General features: G+C 43.7%; 2 protein-coding genes across 11 annotated transcripts; both read left to right on the forward strand.

Annotated features, from left to right (window-relative positions):
• The first annotated feature begins 440 nt into the window (after positions 1–440).
• Positions 441–5,554, forward strand: LOC142946024 (inactive phospholipid phosphatase 7-like). 10 transcript variants are annotated; one of them, XR_012952984.1, is made up of 5 exons: positions 441–530; positions 690–1,438; positions 2,364–2,563; positions 2,723–2,803; positions 3,410–3,989. XR_012952984.1 is itself a non-coding variant. In XM_076087014.1 (3 exons), exons 2-3 carry the CDS (start codon positions 958–960, stop codon positions 4,233–4,235), a joined length of 870 nt encoding a protein of 289 aa, XP_075943129.1. In that variant the 5' UTR covers positions 441–530; positions 690–957; the 3' UTR covers positions 4,236–5,554. The 10 variants fall into 10 exon arrangements, 2 of the variants coding, with proteins under 2 accessions (XP_075943129.1, XP_075943139.1); XR_012952985.1 differs by having other exon boundaries at positions 2,364–2,803; positions 3,410–3,507; positions 3,847–3,982; XR_012952987.1 differs by having other exon boundaries at positions 3,847–3,964.
• Positions 5,555–8,347: 2,793 nt separating this feature from the next.
• On the forward strand, positions 8,348–26,538 carry prrc2b (proline-rich coiled-coil 2B). Its single transcript, XM_076087087.1, is given in 32 exon segments — positions 8,348–8,521; positions 11,596–11,773; positions 11,904–12,078; positions 12,550–12,652; positions 12,808–12,871; positions 13,045–13,188; positions 13,332–13,642; positions 13,737–13,861; positions 14,131–14,294; positions 14,533–14,617; positions 14,734–14,896; positions 15,463–15,802; positions 15,890–16,080; positions 16,166–16,367; positions 16,467–16,671; positions 16,846–18,873; positions 19,154–19,317; positions 19,517–19,632; positions 19,721–19,862; positions 20,103–20,176; positions 20,319–20,606; positions 20,750–20,851; positions 20,935–21,127; positions 21,219–21,316; positions 21,422–21,549; positions 21,678–21,918; positions 22,058–22,225; positions 22,418–22,497; positions 22,630–22,702; positions 22,989–23,027; positions 23,029–23,199; positions 24,221–26,538. Coding segments are annotated over 31 exon segments (6,642 nt in total). The 5' UTR covers positions 8,348–8,521; positions 11,596–11,658; the 3' UTR covers positions 24,371–26,538.
• Positions 26,539–26,597: the final 59 nt, after the last annotated feature.

A 26,597-nucleotide genomic window follows, 5' to 3' on the forward strand; every position in this document is an offset into this window, starting at 1 on the left:
CATGATAGGTAAGAAATAATCTATAAGATCTATGGTCTGACGATCATATTTTGATTATGTGGTGTGATTTTATTTTTTTTATTAGCTTTTTGTTTGGGAGCATTGTAGCACTTTGCCAATCCCCCCCCCCCCCCCCCCCCCCCCCCCCCTCTCTCTCTCTCTCTCTCTCTCTCTCTCTCTCGCTCAATAAAGCTGGCATCACAATAGGGTGCTCCTCGGTCCTGCTACTGTCTGTTTAAGCACCTTGGACAACTCCGCTCCACAGCAGAGAGCACTGCAGAGGTGGAATCGGGTTTATGCGTAAACTACGTAAAATCCGCACGGAAGTACCGAATGCTGCACTGTGGCTGGGCTGCCTCGTCTTCGCCCTTTGTTGGGGATGTTGTGCTGACGGTTAACCGTTTCAGGGTTTTGCCCGCGTCGCTTTATGCTAGATCCCCCCCCCCCCCCCCCCCCCCCCCCATCTCTCCTTGCCGCCAGGATATCAGAGGTGTTATGGAGGCAGATTTAGAGTATTCATCCTTCGCTTGGTAAGACGACTCCGTGTGTTGCGTATTTCTTGCACATTTCCTACGCTGAGCCTGTTGTTGTCAGCAATACGCGCAGTAAAAGCACCTGTTTACCGTGTGATTGTGCCATGCTGTGGCGTAACGAGACGCTCATGTTGTTATTTTATCTCCATGCTGTAGATCGGGTTTCACTGGATTGGCCGAGGCGAATGCCATTCAATAGGTCTCTCCCAGCGTGCATGGGCTGCGGTATAAACAGCATGGCCATCGCACATTCCAGTGATTCTAAATATATCTATTAAGGCCACAGGAGGGGGAGGACTTGTGTAGGGGGGTTTATCCTGGGACGTTTCACTGTCGTGGTGAACTCGCACCACTTGAATCATCTTCAGGAGATTGACAATCGGCTGCTGCGCCCACAGAGGAGAGCGTGGCCCTATCCAAAACAATGCCCTCGAGTTACAATGTGAGATCCAGGGCGCGGGAGAGAAACAGCGTCCTGAGCAGACCGGAGTTCGTATCCCTGAACCAGCCTCCCCGCGGCGGTGGCGCCGTCGGCGGCGGCGGTGCTGGCGGCCCCTCCGAGAGCCGAGGCGGCGCAAGGCGACCGGGTCAAATCAAGCACCAAACAAGCCAGCCGAGTGAAGAGCCCGCCGACAATGGCACCAAAATGCCAGAGGAAGACTGCATGCAGCTGAACCCTTCATTCAAGGGGATAGCGATTAACTCCCTCCTCGCCATCGACATCTGCCTGTCCAAGCGCATGGGGGCGTGCGCCAACACGTCCTCCTCCTGGGGAGGCTGCCGCTCCATGGTGGGCATGTTGGCGCTCACGGGGCACGGCATCACGTGGATCATTGGCACTATCGTGTGCCTCACGAGGAGTAACACTCTGGCAGGGCAAGAGGTGCTGGTCAACCTGCTGCTTGGTAAATGCCACACCACACTCACCATCTAACCAGCTCCAAAACTTTCAGTAGCAGTTCGGTACCCAGAATGCACCGCACAAGAGAAGCAAGTCACTAGAATGGCATGCGCTCACAACCTTCTTTCCCTTTTCTGGGTGAAGCTATAATTCACATTCTGTCTTTGGCCTGTGAAAACAGCCAGCTGTGTCAACCTCCACTGTGTTGTAACTGCAACACCTAAAAATTGTACTTATAACTGACTTATTACTGCTCTATAAAGTATCAATGAATGTATTATTTACCATTATAAAGCCATGGGCTAAAAGGTTTAAATATAAGGTATGGCTTGTTAGGAAGTGGTACCAGTTTGTGTTTTCAAACTCAGACACTTAATTGTACAAAATAGACCTTGTGCGTCATTCTGATTGGGCACGTTATACACATTGTGATGATTGTCCCTCAGCAACAGAGAAAAGAAGAAAAATCAGCAAAATTCAGACTTTGCAAGAAGAACAAGACAGAACGTCAACATTTTTGTTCAGTAAAGTCAATATGATGTATTAAAGGGGAGGGGTTTAATATTGCGTTTTTTCCTGGTGTTGATGCAACTTCTTATTATGAGTTACACCGCACCAATATTTACTGTAACAATAGATGCCATCCATCAAGTACTGACTCAAAATGACAAATATGTCCAAAGTATTTTCTGCAGAGTTGCATCCTACTTTAAGCTCTGATTGGAAGCCAGTAAATCTCTGGATTTAGGAGACTGTTGCATTGTGTTTTTGACATTGTTCAGCCCCAAATGCGTGTTCATTATTTGTCGCTCCAGGATCATTTCTAGTCTATTGAGGTCTGTCTGGAGAAAATCTACGAACATGCTGAACAGTGGTGGGGAATTAATATTTAACGCTGACTGAAATTCTGTTTTGTTTTCACCTAACAGGGAAGTAATCAGCCCAGACTGGACTGTCAGGTTTGGTTTAATTCAGTCTACTGCCATCAGCATATAAACTGCAGTGCAGAAATATTTCCCATACAGTGTTTTGAAATGACTGGGACTGTCTACAAGACTACTGAACATGTCCGAGACTCCCGAAGCAGACCTTGACTGTGCAGAGGATGTTCTCATCTTTATCAACCGAGGTGTAGCTCTGCTTTGGTTTCTTCTTCTACTGTGTAACTTAGTTACTCCTTAAATATACATTCATTCAAAAAGGAAACATTTAGCCAACTAGTAGATGCTTCAGGTATGCAGATGTGATTGCAACATAATCCATGACATCACTATCGTTGCTTCTCCAGATGAGATCAGATAAGTGAGGCTGGTGTACTCTGAATGCCCAACTCCTTGTACTGTCTTTGAGGCCTGCATGGATGATGACGGTAACAAACAGACATGACATCACACAGCTGTTGTCTCTAATTCATTTGTCACTGTGCTGTATGGAACAGATAGGTTAGCATTATATTTAGAGTGGCTTACCTGTAGTCCTAGACTTTCTAGTAGCAAAAGAATCCAGCAATACAACAATAATTGAAGCGGCTGTAATCAATATTTTTATTTTAACGATGGACCACATGACTCTTTGTATGTGAAAGTTGATTGTAGCCAAGAACACTGAAGAACATAAATCCTGTGAAGCTGTGAAGAAGTCACACGATCAGCAAGTTTTTCTAACACAACCAGGACTTTTTAGGGGGGGGGGGAAACTGCAAAAATGAAAACCAGAATTTTGATCAATAATCCCCATCTTCCTACTATGGAGTATCAGTCAGTTGAAGGGCACCACAAACAGGCTTGAATTTACAGCTGATAAAATTCATTATCATTGCTTGACTCACCTCACCTGGGCCCTGCAGCAAAGTCCTCACTCACATCTCACCGGTTTCATCGTCTGCTTAGCTTATGTCCTGAACAGTTATTACTTTTTTAACTAGCCTGCTCACTCACCTCTCTTTTGTCCCCTCACCTCTTCCTCTGGCATTTAGATTTCTCTTCCACCCCACTAGCCTGCCTTTATTTTGCGCGTGGCTGGTTGAGTGTGCATAAAGATGGCAGGCTTGAACAGAAGTTAAAGACAGCAATGGTAGGGATATTTTTGGGAGTGCCATGGAGCTATAAAAAGCATCTGCAAATGTCTGGTATGAGGGCTCAAAGCAAATGCTAGACGGTATTGTATGCCTTATTGGTTATTCTTGGTCACCAAGATATCTGTTTACAGATGTACTATAGTTGTTTTCTGCTTTATTTGAAGACATTTGAGGCAGTTTGTTACTCTTAGATGTTAATTATCTGTACAATACCCTTATCACTATTGTTCTGTCCTGTATTGTTTACAGATTTATCAAAAGTCAGAGTCTTAATCTTTCACCACTGGAATTGTCTAGGTTATAGCATTTTAATAACTCCCTTTTTTTCCCCACAGCCCTCATTGTTGACATCCTGACGGTGGCTGGAGTCCAGAGGCTGGTGAAGCGCAAAGGACCTTGGGAGATGGCGCCGAGCTTCTTGGACTGCATCGCGATGGACCTCTACTCCTTCCCCGCTGCTCATGCCAGCCGTGCCGCCATGGTCTCCAAGTTCCTGCTGTCTCACCTGGTCCTGGCTGTGCCGCTACGCATCCTGCTGGTGCTGTGGGCCCTCCTGGTGGGTGTGTCCCGGGTGCTGCTGGGGAAACACCACCTAACTGATATGGTGTGTGGCTTTGCGCTGGGCATGCTCCACTTTAGCTTGATGGAGACGGTGTGGCTCTCATCAAGCACCTGTCAGAATATTATTTCCATCAGCACGCTCAGCTGGAGCCCCTTTTTCTGAGCTTTTGATAGAAGGCTATGCTTGCACACAAGGCTTATTTGATACACTAACCTCACAATGTCAAGAATGGAGTTATTTTTGTAAAGGTTTGAAGTTCTTATCGCAGGGTGTGAACAGAGAAGCATTCATATTTAGGAATCAGATGCTGGCTTGCATGTAACACCCAAGACAGGCGGGTCGCAAGACATCACGAAACCTTCATAATGCTTCACAAATCCTAGTAGCTTCAGTCAAACCTACTAAAACGCACCTCTACTGCTCCTTAACATTAGTTAAGTGCTAACGATAAAAGGAGAATTAAGACAACTGCAAACTCACAATGATTTGGCGATAGGGTTTTTGAAGATTTCTTTCCTTGTTGTTTTCGATTTGTGATTCTCGTGCAGTATGAAAGCTGATACCATTTATCCATAACTGAACCCCTTTCTATTCAACAAATCCTCTCTTGAGTCTCTGTGCCGCTTCCTCTTTGCCATCTTACTTCCCTTTACATCCTCCTTCCCTGCTATCTCTTCCTCTTTTCTCATTTGTTTTGAATATTCACGTTTTTCTTTTTTGGAATAGTGATATAATTAAACTACGTTGGACACTGAATAGTTTGGTCTGAGGCTATACTATTGGATGTAACAAAAAAATATTTAAAGTGGATGTTGCTTGGATATTCCACATTCTTCCTTCCTTGGCATGACTATTATGTTTGTATATTTCTGATGGGATTCTGTTCTTCTTACCGAATGTTTATCAAATATGAACTTTTTGGATGCCACTGAATTTAGCTGCTCGTGTAAAACAAATGTCACACTTGCGCAGAATTGATTATTTTTCTCATGAGGTCAAGTATCATTTCCTTATAATGTGCCATTTATGCTTTAATGAGTTTAATGTTTTTTTATCGCAGATATTTCTCTTCAGCTCTTTCATTTCAGGCTGCTGCAGTCAGCACATCAGCCTAACAGATGCTTATGTATGGTCAATGATGCTGATTCTGTGCCCCACAAAACAACTGAAGCGCGTGTGTGTGTGCGTGTGTGTGTGTGTGTGTGTATGTGTGTGAATATTGGCATACAAAGTAAATAATGTTAGTTAGAAATATCAGTTTTGAACAAATTATGCTTTTATTTTCCAAATATTTTTATGGACCTTTGAATGAAACCCGCTGTTTTTTTTTGTTGCAAACTTTTTTTGTGGTTTGATGTGTAAATACAGTTTTTTGTCACCTACATTAGTTTGCGTAGTTCTGTACAGGGATCTGTATGTCATGTTTGTACTTTGTCTTTTTCCAGCATTAATAAAATGAGGCGGGCTGTCAGTAAAACGTGGATGCCTGTGTTTTTTATTATTTTTTTGTTTGTTTTTATTTTCATTTTCAGGGTGAAGGGTGTAGGTGTGTGGTGTTGTCATGCATCTGTTCATCTGAAATACTCAATACAATATAAGGTTTTTACAAATGTCTTAAAATGAAATTTGGGTGAATCTGTGTGCGAGATAGAATGAGGAAAACATAATTTGTTAAATGATAATGAATCAGCTGAATGCTATAGGAAGCTTAACTGCTTTATTAGGCGGGTTTCCGCAACAAATTGTTTTGATCGCTTCAATAATCACATGGACTGTTAAGAATCACATGCTGGACTACTTGGTCAGCAAAATAATAAAGAAGTATGACACCCAAAGTCATGAGACAGCTCTGACATGCGGCATTATACACTTTCTGGCTGTGGTAAACAAAAGGGGAAATTATTGCTGCAAAAAACATATATATATCCTACTTGTTACACAAAACAGAAGCTAATGGAAATGGTTAAAAGCATTACATCCTTACATCAACCTAAAAAAGAATTGTGAAGATCCTCTATTACATCTCTGCACTTGCAGTGCAACTGTGAAGCCGAAAGAGTGCTCTGTTCAGTATGCAAAGTAGGGTTTCACTTGACATGAAGCTTAAGTGCTTTTATCAACATACAGTGTTTCAGCCTTAGTCTCACGATTGCCTGTTAACTGCATACACATCATTTTAGACCAAATAGTGTATTTGACTGGGAGAGCAAACATGAATGTATCGATGCAACAATATTTCTGAATGTCATTAAGTCTGTGTCTCTTCAAAGCCTTTAACTCTAGTTTCCTGTCACACAACTCTTACCACAGAAAACAGACAGGAAACAAGGGCAATGCAATGTTGTGTGCCCTGAAACGGTTCAAATAGCAGGAACAGAAACTGCTTAAAAAAAACGTCTGGCAGAGTCAGAGGGGAAAGAGATTCAGCAGTCAAAGATTTGTGTTTGTTACCTGATTAATTGTGCATTGTTAGACATCAGAACAAGTTGTGACCACCTACAAATATCAAGGCATCACAAATAATCAAAGCCTTTCCTTCAAATGTCATATTGATTCTCTTTTAAGGACCTTCTGTGTCTCAATGACATTACCTGCCTAAAAATAACAACAACAAAAAAGCATCACCATATTAGAGCTTGTCCCAGTACAGGTTTGTTTGATTTTACACCCAAATCAAGGCTATACAACCCTGCATATAATGTACCCAAAATATCCCTGTGGGTAAGAACTGATAGTGCTTGCAGGTCTGTTTCTGCACTGACTCAACAGATGCCACACTTCCTGCTGCTGTGTCTTGATGCTCTGTTTGTGTCATGCTCTGAGGAAACATTAGACTCCACCAGTTCCCAGGTGCCACTGACCTTTGTGTATGCTGTAGGTATGTAGCTCTGAGCATGTTTTATTGCCAAACGGGTATTCTGGAGATTGTCAGTGACAAAAAAATAAAAGCAGTTGTCACTAGTCTGCAAAATAGCTTTATAAAGATTTAATGAACTTACAAAAAAAAAGAGGGTTTGGGCCCCATTGGAGTTAATTATGTGTTACACTAGAAACATCTTATAGGCCCACTGTTATCTGCTTTAATAAACATTTGTTTCAATTCATCATTCTTAGCTTGTGTCCAGTTTAAGTCAGTGCAATGTGACTTTTGTTAAATATCTGCAAGGGCAACATCAATATTACTGACTTTTTTTAATTAAAAAAGGACACAGTGAGTGCTGGTGGATCAGTATATTTGCAGCCGTTTAAAAGGAATGGTTGATGAAGGGTAAGACAAGTGCTCCCTCTAGAGGGCTCTGCCTGTCTTGGCTGTTATGAGCACTGGCAACGCTGTGGAAAGATCTTGTTTTTACTTATAACAGACCCTGATCTTTGAATATCAGCCAATCGAGTAAAAATGCAGGATACAGAGAAAAAATCATTAAAATCATTGAATCTGTTGCTCTAGATTTGAATGCTCTGCATCTCTGTTTCATGCTCATTCCCTAATTTCATCCCTTAATTTATCTTTTTTCCTACTGTCAGTGGTGAGAAAATTTGTAATTAAGTAGACAAATGAAAAGCTAGAATAAAGATCATATTGTTTTTCCTTTTCCTTTTTTTGATGGAAATATTTCAACTGACCAAAAAACTAATTTTCTGTCGGAGATCAGTCATAATAGTAAAGAGTCAGTCACACCTGGAATAAAATCACAGCTATAATATGATTAAAAGCTGTCTTACATTTCAATTAATTTCAATATACATTTAAGATGTATTCTCAACATATCTTTTAATGTATTCTGCACACATCTTTTTTTTATTATTATTATAAAATATTATAAAGTGAATTTGTTTGCTGTTTGCCTTTATTCGAAAGTGATCAGGACAGAGGTAGAGGGGTAGAAATGCAGAAAGGACCATGTACATGGGGTGTCAGATGTTATTTATTGCAGTTAATAGTAATGGCCTACTCTCATATATTTATAGATAAATAGAAGTTAACACTAGAGGAGTTGACTCTACCCTACCTACCCTGCCGTTGTCTACCTTATCACCTAATCCCTGGGTGCTCCTTATTTAATCTCATATTATTATTTTAATTAAATGTTAATAGGCCTGCAATGACATTTACAGCAGTTTGTAAGATACATTTTTTTTCATAAATGATGATTGAACATTGCTAAAATGAATATGATGTTCCTGTAGTTGCTGGAATCAACCAGCAGGGGCGCGTGTTGTGTTGTGCCAAAGACGTTTTGGTGACGTATGACGTTTGTCGCGAGCCGAGCCAGCCTACACACAGCCGTGATCATTTCCAGGCCGGGTAGAACCCCAGCAACACCGCTGAAATCGGTTCAACCTATGAAGATTGGGCTTTTCAATCTCCATCCATCCTTTGAATAGACAACATTTTGTGGAAATATATCACCGTCACTGATCCGAAGATACACTAAGCCGTTGAGTTGGTGAGTTATGGAGGCAGGTGGTTGTGTGAAAATATCCCAATTTTGCTTGTCTTTCTCCGCTGCCCAGTTTTATTGTTGCTTTGTTCTGGGCAGCAGCCATTTTTAATCGCCTTGCCCTACATTCCCATCGCTGTCGTGAGACCGTTCTGTAAAAAAACAACAACGAACGGTTGAAAATGTTAACATTGGTCTGTGTGTTTACAGAGATTTCCCTTTAAAAAAGCAGTGTGTTTTAATATTGCCATGCACAAATGTAAATGCTGTGAAAACTCCAGGCCTACCAAGGTTGTTTTTGAAACACTAGCTAGAGTGGAAGTTAAACGGGATCGCTGTTTCGCTAGTTTTTGACTGGCGAAGCTAGCTAATGTTAAATAAGAACAAGTGGCTGTGTGTTGTGATATCTACGTGCTAGCTTGGATATACAGCAAATGATAAATGCATCCGTATGTTCACAGTCTAATACGTGGTAAAATAAATAAATACGATATGATACACAGCTCCCCAGAAGCACAGCCACTGTTGGCCATGTTTACATAGCCACTGACTTCAGTCACCAGCTAGCATATCTGACTAGTGATGGCTAGCAACAGCACTTACGGTCCTTTTTGACGTTTGTGTTACGTTTCAATTCAACGTAAGTTAACGTTAATATTCGTTTTGACTTAATTACCTGCTAAATAGACTAGGCCTATTTTTTGTTTTTATATTAACGTCAGTTGTTTTTGTTGTTGTGCAGCGAACTGGCTGGTGTGTAATGTGCTGGAATTAGCATTAGCTTCCAATGAGGTAACGACACCCACAGCTAACGTGAAGGAGGTCAAACGTTATTTTTGCTGCCGTCCAAAAGCATGTTATACTTAAAGCTTGTAAAGTCATATGTTGTGCTTGTTTCGTTTTGTATTGATTGTGTGATTGAAATAACCGTTAAAATGTAAACGCTTCAATGCATTTCTAATGTTAGCTGTCATAACGTTAGCTAACCAAATGTCACCTAACGCTAGGTTTCTAATTTTGGTGGTCCCTAAAGAAATGTTAGGGTTTATCTGAAATGAAAGTATAAAGGAGTGGTATTATCTGTTTTAATACTCTGCTAAATCGAACTCGATGGACCGATGTTTTTCCTGGTAAATCCCGGTAAAAACGCCTATGCGGAGCTTCAACGCAGCGGCCTTCGATAACCTAAGTTACGTTACGGGATGTCTGGTATTCGGCTGAAACGAACATCATTATTAGCATAGGCGTTTGTACAAAATTCAAAACATCTGGGGGCTTTTATTGCTTTAATCTAGTTATATAAACAAAGAAACACGAGCATTTAGCCTAGATTATGAAAGCCTTGTGTTTCCATCTTTGTCGTGTTCGTACTTATTATTATTATTATTCGTACGTATTAAGCAATCACCTCGAAATGTTATAGCAACTTAACGTTGTCTTGGTCAAAACCATTTTATTTATGATCAAAATAATAATAATTCTGCTTTCCTATGTATAACACGTTGGTGGATCTTGTTTTACTGCGATTGCTATAGTTTATATTTGCGGCCACATGAGCTCCACTGGTAAACCCAATGAATTTATTGCCGTTATATTTCAATTTAGTATTTACAGTGTCTTGCATAATTGAGTTTATCTACATGTTTTTGTGTACATCTGTCGTTGGTGCCATTAGAAGTTACAGTAGTAAGTGCGGTATGTTTTTGCATGACATTGGATGTATGTCAGCATATTTCTGTGTGGTAACAAGGAGTGTTTGAGCGAACAATTGTTATTCAAGTATGTAACTTCAGGATTTTGTCAGACGTGAACTCTGGATAAGCGCATTAGTGTATAAGCTTAACCTGGTGTGTTGAGTGCTTGGTTCTAACTTAACTGCATATGTGCCACAATCCAAAGCTTTCCTACAAACATTTAAAAGGATATTTCTGTCAAAAGGCTTAAACACATTTCCCCCTTACTATTAGTGGTATCAAGCCAAATGGATGGTTAATGTGACGGACTTCATTTTGTGGTGATCAAAGCATAGAACAAACTTTTTTTTTGAAATACCCAGAAGCTAAAGAAACGATGTTCCCTTTTACTCTGGATACTCCACACACCTGAGCTGTTATATCATACATAAAAAATGGTGATGCTCAGATTGATTGGTGTCTGGTTTGAACACAGTGATTTTGTCTCATTCACACCTGCATAACATTACTATTGACATATAGAGAGCAGCATGTCTGCAGTATTAGTTTTGATCACAGAAACTCAGTTGTTTTAAAGTATGTATTTGTCCAAAATACCATTAATCCTACACAAGCAACCTTGCCACTTAGGCAGCATGTCATAGACAAGTAAGGACAGTGCCCTAATGTGTGCTGTGCAATGCCAATGGAGGGGGACCTGAGATTTATTTTATGCAAAGTGGATTTCTTTTATTAATATATAGAACTTTGAAATTATAAATCCTATATTTACATTTCTCTTTTTTTGTAACCAAAAGACAAAACAAAAAAACTGAATGCCTCAATTACAATTTGCCGCTTTTTGCAGCTCCTGAAAATGATTTTTTTCTTTTAAAATATGGTGTCTTTTCGTACTCGAGCATGAATTCACAAATGACAAAATGTAGATACTACCCATCCTCACACGTTCAGATAGATCAGGACTCCAGACTAACTTTTCCACTGGTAGCACATGATTTGGTCCCACCCTTGTGTTGGGACAGCATGGTATTATTCAGTGATTGAAATAACTAGGCACATTTACACCAGTACTGTACTTAAGTTCAATTTTGGTGCTACTATTGAAGGAAGTATGGATTGTTTTGTGAACTCTTACGCTGCAACGTCGAGTTCACAAAAGCTAGGCAGCGCTACGTGCGCACGTATTGAGTTAAATTTCTCTCAGCTGCCTCTCAAAACCAGGTGCATGCACGTGGTACGCGTGACGAATGCGACCACATGAAATTGTATCTCGCACTCCTGAAGAGCCCTGAAGATGAACATCCTCCACCTTGAAGTTTGAATGTTTTGATCTCACAGTGAGGTCTGTACTTACGGTTGACATTTATTTTCCTCCCGTCTTTGTAGAATCAGAAGGCACTGGGAAGAGGCACAAAGAAAAATTTCCATACTAGATGACATTACATCGCAATGTCCGATCGTTTGGGGCAAATAACCAAGTCCAAGGATGGGAAAAGCAAGTATTCCTCACTTAGCCTATTTGACAAGTACAAGGGAAAATCAATAGAAAATCAGAAAAACGCAGGTACGTTTGATAATTTTTTGTCTCTTCTCAATACTTGATTACTTTCTTTGCATCTCTTGTTACCGTGTGTATATCCCACTGTAAATCTCATTCCCCTTGCTTTATCTACCCGTGTTTTCTCTCCCGGCAGTTCCGCGACATGGCTTGCAGAGTCTTGGCAAAGTGGCCGCAGCCCGGCGCATGCCCCCACCTGCTCACCTGCCGAGCTTGAAGTCCGAAAACAAAGGAAACGATCCCAACGTGATTATTGTGCCGAAGGACGGTACAGGATGGGCGAACAAGCAGGAACAACCCGATCAAAAGAGGTGAGGATAGAATGGTTTAAACTCTCTAAACTACCCACTTATCTAAGTATTATATTAAAGTTCAGGGAAACCCACTGTGCTACAAGTAATTATTTTATAGCTTATTTTAAGATACGTTGGCAAATATCATAGCTTTTCTAGTTTGTGGCTTTCGGTCATAAAGATGTAGGCTGTTGAGCAATGAAGGAAAACAAGTTAACTCTACTGGGTGCAATGGAAAGGTGCGTTCTAAGAGACCAGTATCGACTTAATACACGTTTATCCTTCTCAGAAGGCAACGTCCGGAAAAAGTTGAATAAAGCTTTGAGCTTTGTTGTTACAAAGCTTTATTCTTATGATTAGAGATAGTTGTTGCCTGGAGGTCCAGTCTGTCCACCTAAAGTCTTGTGTTTCTCTGCTCTTGCCTTTTATCAAGTCATTGTACCTGTAGCCCGCTCTGACATAATTTAACAAAACTTTTTTTCCTTGTAGTTCTATTGCATCAATACCACAGCTGCCGGAGTTGCAGCCACAGCTGGCTTTACAGAAATCTGTCTCCAATCTTCAGAAGCCCTCACCGGTAGCCAACCAGGAGGTATGTATGTGTTGCTGTGGTCATGTACAACATATGATATATATATATGATATATATATATGATATATATATATATATATATATATATATATATATATATATATACTCTTGTGCAAGAGAACTGGACTTAAAATACTCTTTCTTCATTTCCACAGAACGCAAACACAGGTGGACCAAAGCAATGGGCCCAGCTAAATGGAAAGGCAGTAGAGCAAGATGGTGAGTCATCTCAGATGTATCTGTAATTGAGATTGAGGTGTGTTTAAAATCAAGATACATGCTAATGTCCAGATTGTGACCCCACACGCCTTTGCCACTAAGTCCAACATTCTACTGTTTGCGTAAGGCAGACAAAATGTTTTTCTTAATGCAACTTCTTTCATTGACATCAGGTTCAAGGGTCTTAAACCGACTTCAGCCCTTCTCTCACGAGGAATTTCCCACGCTAAAGGCAGCTGGAGAACAGGACAGGGCTGGCAAGGAAAGAAGCGGCTTCGATCCGTCGTATGGGCCCGGACCAAGCCTCCGCCCCCAGAGTAAGTCTTCACTCAAAAGTGGTCTGGCCATCTCATAGATAACAGGATGTCTGCTGGAAAGCAAATTATTAAATTGGCCCATTTGTGATGTTCTGGATTAGCTGTTCCAGTGTTAATGAAATCTTAACTCTCCCCACTTCAAGATGTGACGAGCTGGAGGGAAGGTGGTGGCAGGAACCTTCAGCCCTCGTCCCTGACCCTCGGCTTGCCAGCTGAACCTGAGGTTAAGCTCACTGCCCTGGTTGAGAACGGCAGCCCTCCCGCCTCATCTCACCCCCCTACTGCCAGCACAACCTCCTCTAGTGTAGCGACGGCTCAGTCACCAGTCCTCGACCCCAAGGAGCCTTCGCTGCGACCCGCCCAGCCTGTCCGCAGAATAACCATCCCTACTGCTCTGCAGTATCAGCTTCACCACACTTCGACTGCTGTCTACCATGACATGTTGCCTGCATTTGTAAGTACTATGTGAAATAGCCAGAAACAACACAAATCCTTTTGACGGCTTGTTGTTTTCCTGGTATGAACACATTGTGTCCTGCTGTTTTCAGATGTGCTCTAAAGACACACGTGAAGCCCCAGGTACTGACCATGTTCCTGCCACTGTAGCAGCTCCAGCCCGATTTGAGAGCAAACCCACTTTTAGACAGAGCTACGCCAAACCTGAAGTTGTCAAGTAAGTACTTTCACAATGTGCGAGCATTCATCCGTTAATTAAGTAGGTTAACAGTCCGTGTGGAGCGCAAAAGAGGCAGAGCGCATTGGCAGGAATGCAATTTTAGAAGTCCTCGGCTATCTTGTGACAATGATTTAGATTAGTAAACTGTCTACTTGTGAAACACACCGATCGTAGACGTCATCTCTCCAGTCTCATCTGTCGTCAGACCGAAAGCCAATGGGTTCTGAGATTGGGCTAATTTGTCTTTCTACCATCTCTGATTGCAGTGGCGATGTTAGAGGAGAGAACCGCTTTGTTCGCGCTCCACCTCGACCCTCTTCTCAGCCCATCCGCAGGCCTGGAGACAGACCCCAACGTCCAGCCATCATTAATCCAGATGACCTGAAGGATCTGGATGAGCTCGACAATGACTGTGAGGATGGGTGGGCAGGTCAGTATTTTTAAGACTCGTGTGAACTGCCTTCACCAAAAAGTTGAATAGGTAATAGAAAAGTAGGATTTTAATCGCAATCACTGGCTGTAATGGAGCTCTGTTTACATGCAGGAACTCCCACATTGTTTTTCCTGTTTCCCAGCTGAGAGCATGCAGATAGGATACCGACGCCTGTTCCCAATGCTCTATATCTCATCCTACATTACTGTCACTGACTGTTACTTTGTTTCTCTAGGACTCCATGAGGAAGTTGACTACAGTGAGAAGCTTAAGTTCAGTGATGACGAAGATGACCCCTCCGGTGATAAACGCAGGATGTGGTGAGAGCTCTTTCCCGATGGCTCATTGATGCTCTAAATACGATTAAACTGTTGTGTTTTTTTTTTTACATAATTTAAAGGGCTCCTGGTTAAATTTTGATGCGTTATTTTTTAAGGACTGAATGGGAGAGGGAGAACCAGCATCAGATCCAGTCCTCCCTAAATTCAGGTGAGGTGTCTTATCCTCTGGAGGGCCCTGAGGAGAGCTATTCCTTCCAACATCACCATCACGAGCAGCCCAGGAAGACCAACAGCAGACATCTCTCCACGGACACCCTGGTAACAACAAACTATGTTGTGTTTTTCCACTCTCATCCTCCTCCTCCTCTGAGATGACTCTAAGATTAACTTATTATGATGTTATCCACAGTTATAACACATCTTGTTCTTTAATCCCTCCGTGACTGCAACACTGCAGAGCATATGAATAGCAAGTAAGACTGTCATTGTGAATTGGGAGCGATGACCTTGCAGTAACCATAGTGTCTGACTACTTTTCACTTGCCGTGTCTCTTGTTTGGCAACTGAAAACATCGTGACAGACATAATAGAAATACAGATTATGTTTCAGTTTTTTTGGCCTGTTTCAATGGGAGAAAATTTGTCCCTAAAATTCCCTGAACTAAACGAGTAGAGTTGCATGTTTGAGGTTCTTATTTGATATTTTCTTTTTGTCAATGTGAGTGGATGGACTTGGCAGACAATGTAATTTAGGGTATCCTTAAAATCATTAAATCTTTTTGGTCACTCAAGAGATTTAAAATGCATTCTAGGAAACATGCTAGATATTTTTTATATTCTCTGATATATACCTCTCCCTTGAACTGCCTTTGTTCCGTCTCTAGGCCCAGCAGAAAAACCAAGGTGAGCCACTGGCGGACCAAGATGATCACCAGCGCCAGTCTCAGGCTCCAGCCAGGGCAAAGTATGTGTCACCTGAGCTGCTGGAGGCTGTTGAGAGAGCTCGCAGACGCCGGGAGGAGGAGGAGAGGTGTGCCCGCGAGGAGCGGCTGGCTGCCTGTGCTGAAAAACTCAAAAAGCTGGACGAGAAGTTTGGGAAGACTGAAAGGCAGACATCAAGAACAGAGGAGGGCCAGAAAGAGGGAGAGGGCAAAGAGGCTCCACTGTCCCCAGACAGGGAAGAGAGTAAAGGCCACAATGAGAACTGGCAGTACAGCACAAAAGGTAAAAACCAGCTTGTAGATGTGTCTACTTATCGCAGATCATCATGGCAAATTCTAAGCATGTTCTGTGATCAAATGTTTTTTACAGAAGGAAGTGAGTGTCCCCAAGACAGCTCTCCCGGCCATAGTTACCGCGATGAACCCGCTTTCTCTAACTACCGTGCCAATGAGGATGAAGGCCAGGAGCCCTCCACCCCCCCAGGAGACTACAGTGGACGTCATCCCTCCAAACCTATCCCGCCCCGCTTTCAAAAGCAGCCCCAGCACCATCAACAGCAGGTGAGCACCGGCTGATACACCTTCTAACCCATACATTCGTTGTGCACAATCTCTTAGAAGTGTATTTGTTGCATACATTCTACAGGAACAAGTATACAAGATGCAGCACTGGCAGCAGTCAGGTCACACTGCCCCATCCGGCTCAAGCCACGGCCAGCGGGGATACTATCCCCCACATGTTCTCGGGTTCGATCCCCGCTGGATGATGATGCCGCCTTTCATGGATCCCCGTATGGCCCAAGGACGATCTCCTGTGGACTACTACCCCGGTGCTGTCCACTCTTCAGGTGAGCAATAACGGATAATTTCACATCTGTAATCACACTTTCCTCCAGTTTTTTTTATCATGAGGATATGAAATTCAAACACTGATTTGTTTTCAGCAGGAATGATGAAACCCATGATGCATCCAGACCACCTGAACAGCCCTGGTTCCGATGAGGGATGCCATTCCAACCTGCACCAGGAGAGGAGAACCCCTTCCACTGAGCCGTACCCCATGTGGAACCAAGATGGCTACCCCATGCGCAGCTTCACTCCACCTTACCAGAGGCCGCATGAAAGCTCAGACAGTGGTCAGCCAGAGGACAGGTCAGTTATTGTGTTTTAAATATTAGAGCCGTTGAATTTTGCAGTTCTTAGATTAAGGCATTATTTCATTGGAACTGGCCTCACAAAACATTCCCACGTAAAACCCTGCTTACTGACATTGGCCTCTGTCTGTTTCTGTCATTCTTCATCTTCTTTTGTGTCTTTTTTCCACAGAAGTGATGTGGCCTGCACCCAACAGGACTCCTATGAAGAGAGGGCCAATGAGTGCTTGACCCACCCCCGAGATGATATCCCCCATCATGCCTACCAGAGCCGAGGCCCAGACAGAGAACACCAACACCATGACCAAGGCTTGCTGACCACTGCTCAGAACCACTCCTTGAGTCATGCAGATGGTGATTACCCAAAACAAGACTCGAGAGACAAGCATCAGAAAGACGGCGGTGAATCTCACGATGAGAACTTGGACAACTGGAAAAGAGACGGAGGCCAGAAACAAGATGGAGGACTCAACAATGTCCAAAGCCAGTGGTCCGAGCCCAGTTCCAGTTCCAGTAGTAGTGTTGGCCAGCCATCTGAGAGCAGTGGGCGCACCTTGACTCGCAGAACTGGGCCCATCAAGAAACCAGTACTCAAGGCTCTCAAAGTCGAAGATAAAGAGAATGAGAAGCCTAAACCTGAGCCCGAGGAGAAGCCCGTCCCCTACCGCTTGGAGAAAGAAGTCCTTACTAACGTTTACGACTTGAAGAGAGATAACCAGCCTGCCAGCAACAGGCGTTCAGCATCACCTGTTGTTGAGAAGCAGCTTGAGGAGAGGCAGCGTCAGTCACCAGCTCCCACCAAAACAGACAGGCCTCTGAGCACCCACAGCGATGACTCTCCCAAAGAGAGCACATGGGACAGTGGCAAGAACCAGTCACTGAGAGAAAGCCAGGAAATTCGGGAGCCTCAAGCACCACGCCGCAACAACTGGATCTTCATTGATGAAGAACAGGCCTTTGGTGCAGTCAGGGGAACAGGGAGAGGCCGCAGTCGAGGAGGATTTAGGGAATTTAGCTCAAGAGGTGGAACCCGTGGTGGCCGAGTTGGAGAAAATCTCAGGGGGGCTTACAACAACAATAACAGCAGCAGTGGCCCTCAGCGGACAGGCAGAGGCAGAGCAACTAGGGACCTTGTCACGGTGGAGGAGTTCCAGAGGGGCAAGCCCCGCAGGCGCAATGTCAGCGAGACCTTAAGCGAAACCTCAGAGTATGAGGAACTGCCCAAGAGACGCCGCCAGAAGGGATCTGAAAATGGAGAAGGTTACACAGAGTCTGGAGAAGTCCGTAAGGCTGATAGAGACTCCTGGAGATCCAACAAGGTGTACACAGATGACCAGGCGGCCCAAGATTCCAGAGAAAAGACCAAGGTCAGCAGGGGTTTCGGAGGTCGCATGCTGCCTCCCAGACTGAACACCACTGGAAGTTACAGCCGAGGCTTTGGAGGATCCAGGGACATTTCTACATGGAGGGGCCGTGGGCCCCAGTTTAGTAGCACTGGTGGCTCCATGCAAGAAAATGGTTATGTACCTGGAGCTGAGACTACTTACACCCGCAGACCCCCTGTTGAGCGCGAGGCTCTCAACTACCCGCCTAAATCCACCGGCTCCTTCGTCGAAAATGGCACAGAGGACCGTGAAGGAGAGTACTACTTCGACAACGACAACCCTGACAGGCAGATGATACGAAGGCGGCGTCCACCCCGTCAAGACAAGCCTCCGCGTTTCCGTCGTCTACAACAAGATCCTCAACCTGGCTCAAACCAGTGGACGAGCGACGAGTACATCAATGGAGAGTTTGCAAACCCCTGGCCTGCTCGCCCCAAAGGCAGCGGGGAGGAGAACTGGCCCAGCGGCCACTACACTGGTGGACGCCCGAGCCAGCACGGTCAGGTAGAGGAATGGGAGACCGGATCAGAGAACAGCGACTTTGACTGGAGAGAGAAGCGAGGTGGAGGTGGAGGCCCGGCTACACAAGGACACGGTGATATTCCCTCAGACTCTGGCCACGGGGAGCCAGGCTCTGGCGAGAAGAGGGAACTTTGCAAGAGGAGCTTCTCCAGCCAGAGACCGTTGGTGGAACGGCAGAACAGGAAAGGAGAGCCGTCACTGCTGGAAGTGAGCAAGATGTCACGTACGCCGGATAATCCGCCCTCCTCCAACAGGAGTGACAGTTGGCAGAATGGAGGGACTTCTTGTAAAAGGTGAGGTGAATCATAGAAAAAAGTTGAAGTAATTGTCTTTTTTCTCCACAGCATTGAGCCTGAATTTCAAATCATCCTGTTTCTTTTTCTTGTTGCTCCAGCTGCTCCTGTAGCCTTTGCTGAGCCTAATTTGCTAACTGAAATATATGTTTTAGATATTTGTTTTTAAGTGCGAAAATGAGACTTATTTGACCACAGGTTTCTCAGAGGTTATTGTTCATTTTTTGATGTCAGAATGCCCAATTAAAACCCTTTGTCTCTCCCTTTCCTGTTTTTCCAGCAGAAGCTCAGATGAGTCGGGCTCAGTCTACGGCATAGAGCAACCAGAGGAGCGGGAGCCCAATGAACCCTCGGGGAAGAAAATGGACAAGGAACTGAAGCAAGGATCTATCAAGACGGACATGACTGAAAATCTGTCCCAGTATGAGCTCAGCAGCTACCCAAGTGAGTTCTTTCTCTTTTCTGATGGTGAACTGTTGCCCATATAAATTTTAGAATTGTTGCTGCTACATTTCTATATTTCTAGGACGATGCTCATCTAATTTAAACTAAAAAACAAACTGATGATGTTGCATACTGTTCACATCTGCAGTTCCTACCTATCTGCAGATCATTTTGCATTGACCACATGCCTGTTTTGTAGTTGAGGGGGACTCAGGGGGACCAGTTTCAAATCCAGACGGATACCAGGATGCCTTGTCCAAAAAGCAAAGACGCCCACAGGAGGACGATAGGAGGAGGAAGGAGCAGGGATCTGCCGTAAGTTAACATATGCTCTGTAGTCATGCCGGGGATAAACGCAAAGTGTGTAGTTTTTAACGCTTTTTATCGTTGTTGCCTGTGTCAGGTTCCAGTGAAGAACAGGATCATTGCATCCAAGATACCGCCACGCTTTGCAAAAAAGCAGGGAAGCATGAGCCTTGAACAACCCGAGGACGCGCTGTCTTCCAACAACCTGGGAACTGAAATCTGGGAGACCAACAGCTCAGGTAGTAGACAGACCCAACTCTGACAACGCTTTGTTTTTGATGCTTTTGTCAATGCTATTTAGCAGTAACATTATTTTAGAGCATCTTTGTTTTATTGTAACACACAGCAGAATATAGCTTTGTAGCTCTGTATTTATCAATTTCATAGATGGTTCAAGGCTTTTTTTGTGAATGGAAATTGTGTGAAAAGAGACTAATTGATTGCATTCTTCACTAATGGAGTTCATTTATCTTTTTTAGCTCTTTCAGTACAGTCTTCAGGAGACTCGTGGACTAAACAGGTGTCTTACACTGGGAGCGAGCCCAACTCTGAGGTAGTAAAATGCAGTTGCTCACTGGAACTTACACTGCATATATTCTCTGAATCCTGGTTTTGTTTTATTATTAACAAATAACAAGTTGGCTACAGCATTGAGAAACGTCAACCAATCTCTGCCTTGTCTTCCTCTTGGCCAGGACTCTGATGCCGGCCCAGAGCAGAGTAAAGAACAGCACAAGCCAGGGCCCATCGGGAATGAACGCTCCCTAAAGCACCGCAAGGGGTCCGAAGGTGTCGATCGGCTGGAAGGTGGCCCGATAACGCCGGTCAATGGTGTGGACCTCCACGTGGACACCGTGCTGCCTGTGCCTCCTATTGAGTTTGGCGTCAGTGCCAAAGACTCTGATTTCAGCCTTCCACCGGGCTCCACCGCAGTTCCCGTGTCCAATCCTGTCAACAAGCTTCAGGACGTACTTACTACCAATGTGAGTGATTATATCTGTACTTATGTGGTGTCTTGTCAATAAAATAACGAATCCAAATGCGTTAATGATGCGACAATAGTCACAGGAATTGTCAATACAATGCTCGCAACTGATTTATCCTAAACTTGTTTGTTTTTAAACAGACTGTTCTCAATCAGAGTATCCCCATGCTGCGTTCCAACCACCTGCAGCCTGGCATTAACCTCAACCCCCTCTCCTTCCCCAGTGCTGACCTCACTCTCAAGGTATTTGAATTACAATCCATTAAGGCAAAACTGATTGTTATTCAAACATGTCACATCAACCTTAAATGTTTCTTTTTCTTCAGATGGAATCGGCCCGAAAAGCGTGGGAGAACTCCCAGTCCCTCCCCGAGCAGGGCTCTCCTGGCGGAGTTGTCTCCGGTGCTCAGCCGCCGTGCAACATTGGCTCCTCCAGCGGTGTCAGCTACAGCTCCTTTGGAGGGGTTTCAATGCCTCCAATGCCTGTGGCGTCAGTAGCACCTTCCATGTCCATGCAAGGTAAAACTGCATTTCATTTTCTCTATTTGATGAGGGCTTAATCTTTGAGTGGAACTAAACTGAAAGCCTTTTGTTTTTCCCTTTTTTGTAGGTAGTCATATTCCCCCGTTGTATCTGGATGGTCATGTTTTTCCCAGCCAGCCCCGCCTCGTACCTCCCACCATGACCCAGCAGCAGACCTACCAACAGGTAGCGAGATAGACGCATACACACATACACACCCGCACAGACAGTTTGTGCTTCGTTTGTGTTTAAGCAGAATTGTCATCATGTTAGTTCTGTTCATCCATTCAGGCGGCGGCCGCCCAGCAGATTCCGATCTCTTTGCACACGTCTCTTCAGGCTCAGGCTCAGTTGGGGCTTCGGGGAGGTCTGCCCGTCTCTCAGTCCCAAGATATGTTCAGCTCCATTCCCCCCTTCAGGTACTGCCGCCTCGATCTATCAAGGAATTTCCACTGGTCCCATCAATTAGCTTCACTTTAGTCATATCATCTATGTAGTTTGAATGTTTTCCTCATGCTGCTGCCCTGCTGTGTCTCGGTCCTTTCAGGTCCCAGGTTTACATGCACCCCAACCTGTCACAGCCCAGCCCCATGGTGCTGTCGGGTGGAGCCCCTCTCAAGGGGCCCTACTCTCCTTTCCCCGGCATGCAGCCCTCAGACATGGTCAAGACGCAGTCAGGCTCCCACTATCAGCCCATGAATGGCAGCCAGCAGCTAGTCTACGACAGCCAGATGAACCAAGGGCCCGGTATGGGCTCCTCCCAGCTAATGGACTCTCAGCTCATCCAGGTTAGTGGATTGCTGAAGATACTGTATTCCTCTTGATGCTGCTAAATAACGTTCCTGTTAGCTCCCCACGTATAAGCCTTCATGGCATAGTCAGACCATCATTGGACAACGTTTACATTAAAATCCTTGTTTTCACTAGGTGGCCATGCCCCTACCTGGCTCTCAGCTGCGCTACGGCTCAGCTCAGCAGCATCTCATCATGCCACAGTCGATCCAGCTGCAGCAGGGACAGAACCTGTCAGTTGGCGGCCCACGTCGAATGCTGCCACCTGGTTCCCAGGGTGCGGTCATGACCGGCAGCCGAGAGGTGGGACTTACTGATCTTATGATGCTCAACCAAAAAAACTGCTCTGTTCAGGGATTAGTGCAAGAATGGACATCAAACTCCATTTTATCCCTCAAAAACATGTAGACAAATAAAATACTGCATAACTGTTATCTATAAAACGTCTATAATTGTTTATGTGACAATATGTCTTTCTCATTGCCATATTCTCAGGGCTCACAGATGGAAATGAAAGGCTTTCAGTATTCTGATAAGCCCAATCATTCCCAAGGCATGCCCGGAGGGTCCTACAGGTGAGTGGAAATGACTTATAATAGAAGAAATCTGTCTCAAACAGACATGAAGCTTTGCTCTGTCAACAAGTGAGAGATGTTGTATCACAAAGGTGTAACACTTTTACTTTCTTCCTCCCCTCTCCTCATCAGGCCTGGGTCTGCCAGCCCCAGTGGGAAGCCCTCTGGTCCTGGAGGCCTGTTGCCTACACATTACGCTCAGCAGGTATTTCTTTTTTTTAAATGTTTGTGTTTGTGTATATCCTGCATCTCAAAAAGATTGCTTTTAAGAATTAAAATTGAATAACATGATTGGTTAAACACATCCACATTGTCCTCACCTGACATAAATAGATGCACTGATGAGATGCGTTTGAAGAAACAAACCTGCGGCTGATTTAAATTCAGAATTTTTTTTCCGAAGAAATTAAATTCTGAAATGCTAATTATTTGTGTTTTCATTTATTCCCCCCCCCCCCCCCCCCCTCCTCCTCCTGTCCCGGGCCCAATAGGTCCCAACTGCTCAGGGCAGCATGGTGATGCACATGCGCCCCCCCCCCCACTGGCCCTTTCCCCAACCCCATTCAGAGACCAGTCATGCAGGTCAACAAGCCTGTCCTCATCCGCCCCCCCCCTTACCCCAATCCTGGCCGTGACCTTTCCCACTCCACCCCTCCCTCTGTCCCCGAGGCCCCTATTAAAGGGCCAGAGGATGGCATGAAGGTGAGCCACCCACTGTAAATATAGGTAATTTGATTTCATCCATTTTCTTTTTCTCTATTTGCATTACTTGTGTTGTGTATGTTGTTGGTGTGCCTCTGACTTTAGATTCATAGTTAACATGCTGTATCTGACAGGTCTTTATAGGATATATGTGTCGTGCTGTAAGACTGATCTGGCATAGTGTGATTCTATACTGTTAATATTGATGTGTTTATAACGTTAACTGTACTATCAATGTTTCACAGTTGTCTAGAATATTCATTGCAGCATTCTTAATCCATGTGGTAGCAGTAATAACTTGTATTCCTGTGTATATGAATAAATGTTCACACATTATTGGATAGTCTAAGGCTGATAGATGGATAGCTGAGAATGTTTCCTGCCTCATGACACTGTACAACCCAAATATATTATATTAACCCAGTATAATAAACATAACACTGTTTTTCCAGACAAAGCATAAATTGGCAAAGTACCGTATTTTCCGCACTATAAAGCGCACCGGATTATAAGGCGCACCTTCAATGAATGGCCTATTTTAGAACTGTTTTTATATATAGGGCGCACCGGATTATAAGGCGCATAGAATAGAATAGCGTCGTAAGCGTGTCTCTTGAAAGGTGCCATTTTGGGGTCTTTATACACACAAGTGGTGTTGGACTAGGAGTAAGCACAGTACCGGTGTTTACCGCGGTGCGGCTTTGTAGTTTACCAGTCGTACTGAAACATTTTGACAGAGTGCCGTGTACAACCAGTATGGATCAACCAATTAACCAATTGATCCATATATAAGGCGCTCCGGATTACAAGGCGCACTGTCGTTTTTTGAGAAAATTAAAGGCTTTTAAGTGCGGAAAATACGGTAACTGCTGATATTGACAAACGATGCAGACGGATAGAATTGTCCCTCTTTGGAATCTAATATTTAATATCAGCCTCGGGCTATCAGTGTTGGTGCATAAATGTATTGTCTTCGATGTGCTGCTGTAGGTCTCGGTAACGCTGCCTCTTCTTCGTGCAGAATAAAACCATGCGAGAAGTGCGCAAGGCGGTGGGTGAGGGAAAGACCAGCAAACTCCAGGAGCCCCTCCCCCCCACGGGGCAAGCCAAACCAGCACGCTCTGGAGCCATCAAACCACAGGTGGTGCAAGTAGAGGAGGCCATGGCGTAACAATGGACCTTAAAATCCTGAACACCACTCCGCCTGCCAACACGAGCCCCTTGACCAATGTCTGAGCCTACCAACACCCACCTGATCCCAAGGCTCCATGGCAAGGGGCCTACATGCAGACATCATGATGAAATACCCCTCTTGAACTATCAGAACTGGACACTATTATTTCACACCACGTATAGAGATATATAAATATATATATAAATATATACATAGACAGTCTTTTAAACAGATCTCTTCAAGGTCCTCTTTAATTTATTATTAGTCACTTTTAAGAGATTGGTAAAAGAGAAGAGATATTTCTGTGTTTTTTGTTTTGTTTTGTGTTTCTCTCCAAAGTGGAGAAAGGAAAATGGCCAACTCAAGACAGACGGTTCATTTTTCATACCATTTTGCCAAACTGTATTTACTCCCTCTTTATGGACTGTAGCTGTCAAGACCAGGCAGACTCTTGATACAACTATGAGAAGCTAAAGTCTGTCAACACTTTTTAAACAAATTTAAAATGCAGTGGGGCACTTTTTTGTCATTTTTGCTGGTAATTATAAAAGATCATCACCCATTGCTGCTATTGGTAAAGGACTTATTTTATTAACCCAGAAAAAAAAATAAAAAATCCTCCAATTTGAGGACACCATTGCATGTCAACATGGCAAAACGTCAAGTGCATCGCCCTAGAAATGCATCTTCTTAACCCCGCCCACGAACTGTGGTGAAACTCAAGTTCTTTCCTTTTGCATTCTTCTGCTCGCTCTCTTCTGTATGTAAATTGAAAACTAAAAGGTGGACATTTTTACCAAAATCATGTTGCTTCCATGAAACTTCACTGGCATTGATGCAGCATGTGACGTGCTGAACGTGGGTAAACTTTGCGGCGACACCTTTCTTTTTTCTTTCTTTTTTTTTTTAGAACCGAGCGAGATTTCACAAAGACTGTACCTGAACTCAGCATTCATAGCGCTGCCATCGACTGAGTGGATGTTGCTCAACCAAGCTGGCAACACACTTTGTTTTTGGGGGGGGGGGGGCTCATTGTGAAGTTTTTGTGTGGGCGAGGGGGGGAGGGAGGGGCTGCATTAGCAATTGCTGTAAAGGACCCCCCTCCCCTTAAAATATCTGATTGAAATGTTTGCTTTCTTCTTGCTGTGTTTGGGTTGTAATGAATCAAATCTGTTAATGAGCATGTGATGTAAGTGGTGGTTTTTACATCCCTGTCTTCTTCTTTAAAGGCTCTTAAAAGACGTTTCTCGAATTCTGTTTAACAGTGCTGTGGAGACCTGTGAAGGAACGGATTCATCACCATTTGATTAGTCAGCATCTGGTCTCTTGAGTTGGCACTAGCAATAAATGCAGCCTAACTATAATCACAATCAGGGTCCAAATAACCTTTTTTTTCTCCTCTGTTAGAAGCTAATGGATCACATGTGAGGGCGTTTAGCATCGCTTGTTGAATTAACATACAATTTGCTTCAGCTTTATTTGTGAGCGCTGCAGTTCCAGAGGACTACGAAGGACTTTTTAAAGTGTTTGTTCTATTTGAAAAATGTGAAGCTGTTGGAATCTTTTTTTTTTTTTTTTTTTTTTTGTAATAGACTCATTTTGAAACTCTCAATGCCAAAACTGGTTCAATGTTACTGCTTACCATAACGCTCCATGACACTACAAAATGTTGCGATTTATCTTTGACAGTGTTTCACTGGTATATATGTATATGCATATTTTACTGTACGGTCGCGCCTCGTCAGCGAGGGGAGGCTTAAACCCACATTTCATTTTAGATATTGTGGCACTATAAAGGATTTAACGTTGAAAAGGTCACCGTGTTCTCAGAATGGACTGCTTTCACTTGTTGTTAGGTTTATCGGGCTTGGAGTGTTTTTGCCTCTCATCCCTTAAAGATCCTGATGCTTCTCATCACTGTACCTGCACCAAAATGTTGCCCTGACTTCTTTTTTTTTTTTTTTTTTTTGGTGTACTTCTAAGATGCATATTTCATTTTGTCAAAGGACCAGTGCTTTCTACAGCTGATCCAGCATTCTATTTATCCTACCGGATCTTTATCCTTTCAGATATTTGGTCATTACTCTCCCTTGTTTAAAAAGAAAAAAGAAAAAAAGAGCTTATTGAAAGAAAAGAAATAAAGCAGTTGTGATTTCTTAAATGTACTGTTGATTCTGTATTCTCACTTTGTCATATTAAAACCATGCATCAAATTCTTGTGGGA

Source organism: Anarhichas minor, unplaced genomic scaffold (assembly GCF_050575085.1).
Source record: "Anarhichas minor isolate MPS153535 unplaced genomic scaffold, ASM5057508v1 ptg000002l, whole genome shotgun sequence".
Lineage (NCBI taxonomy): Eukaryota > Metazoa > Chordata > Actinopteri > Perciformes > Anarhichadidae > Anarhichas > Anarhichas minor.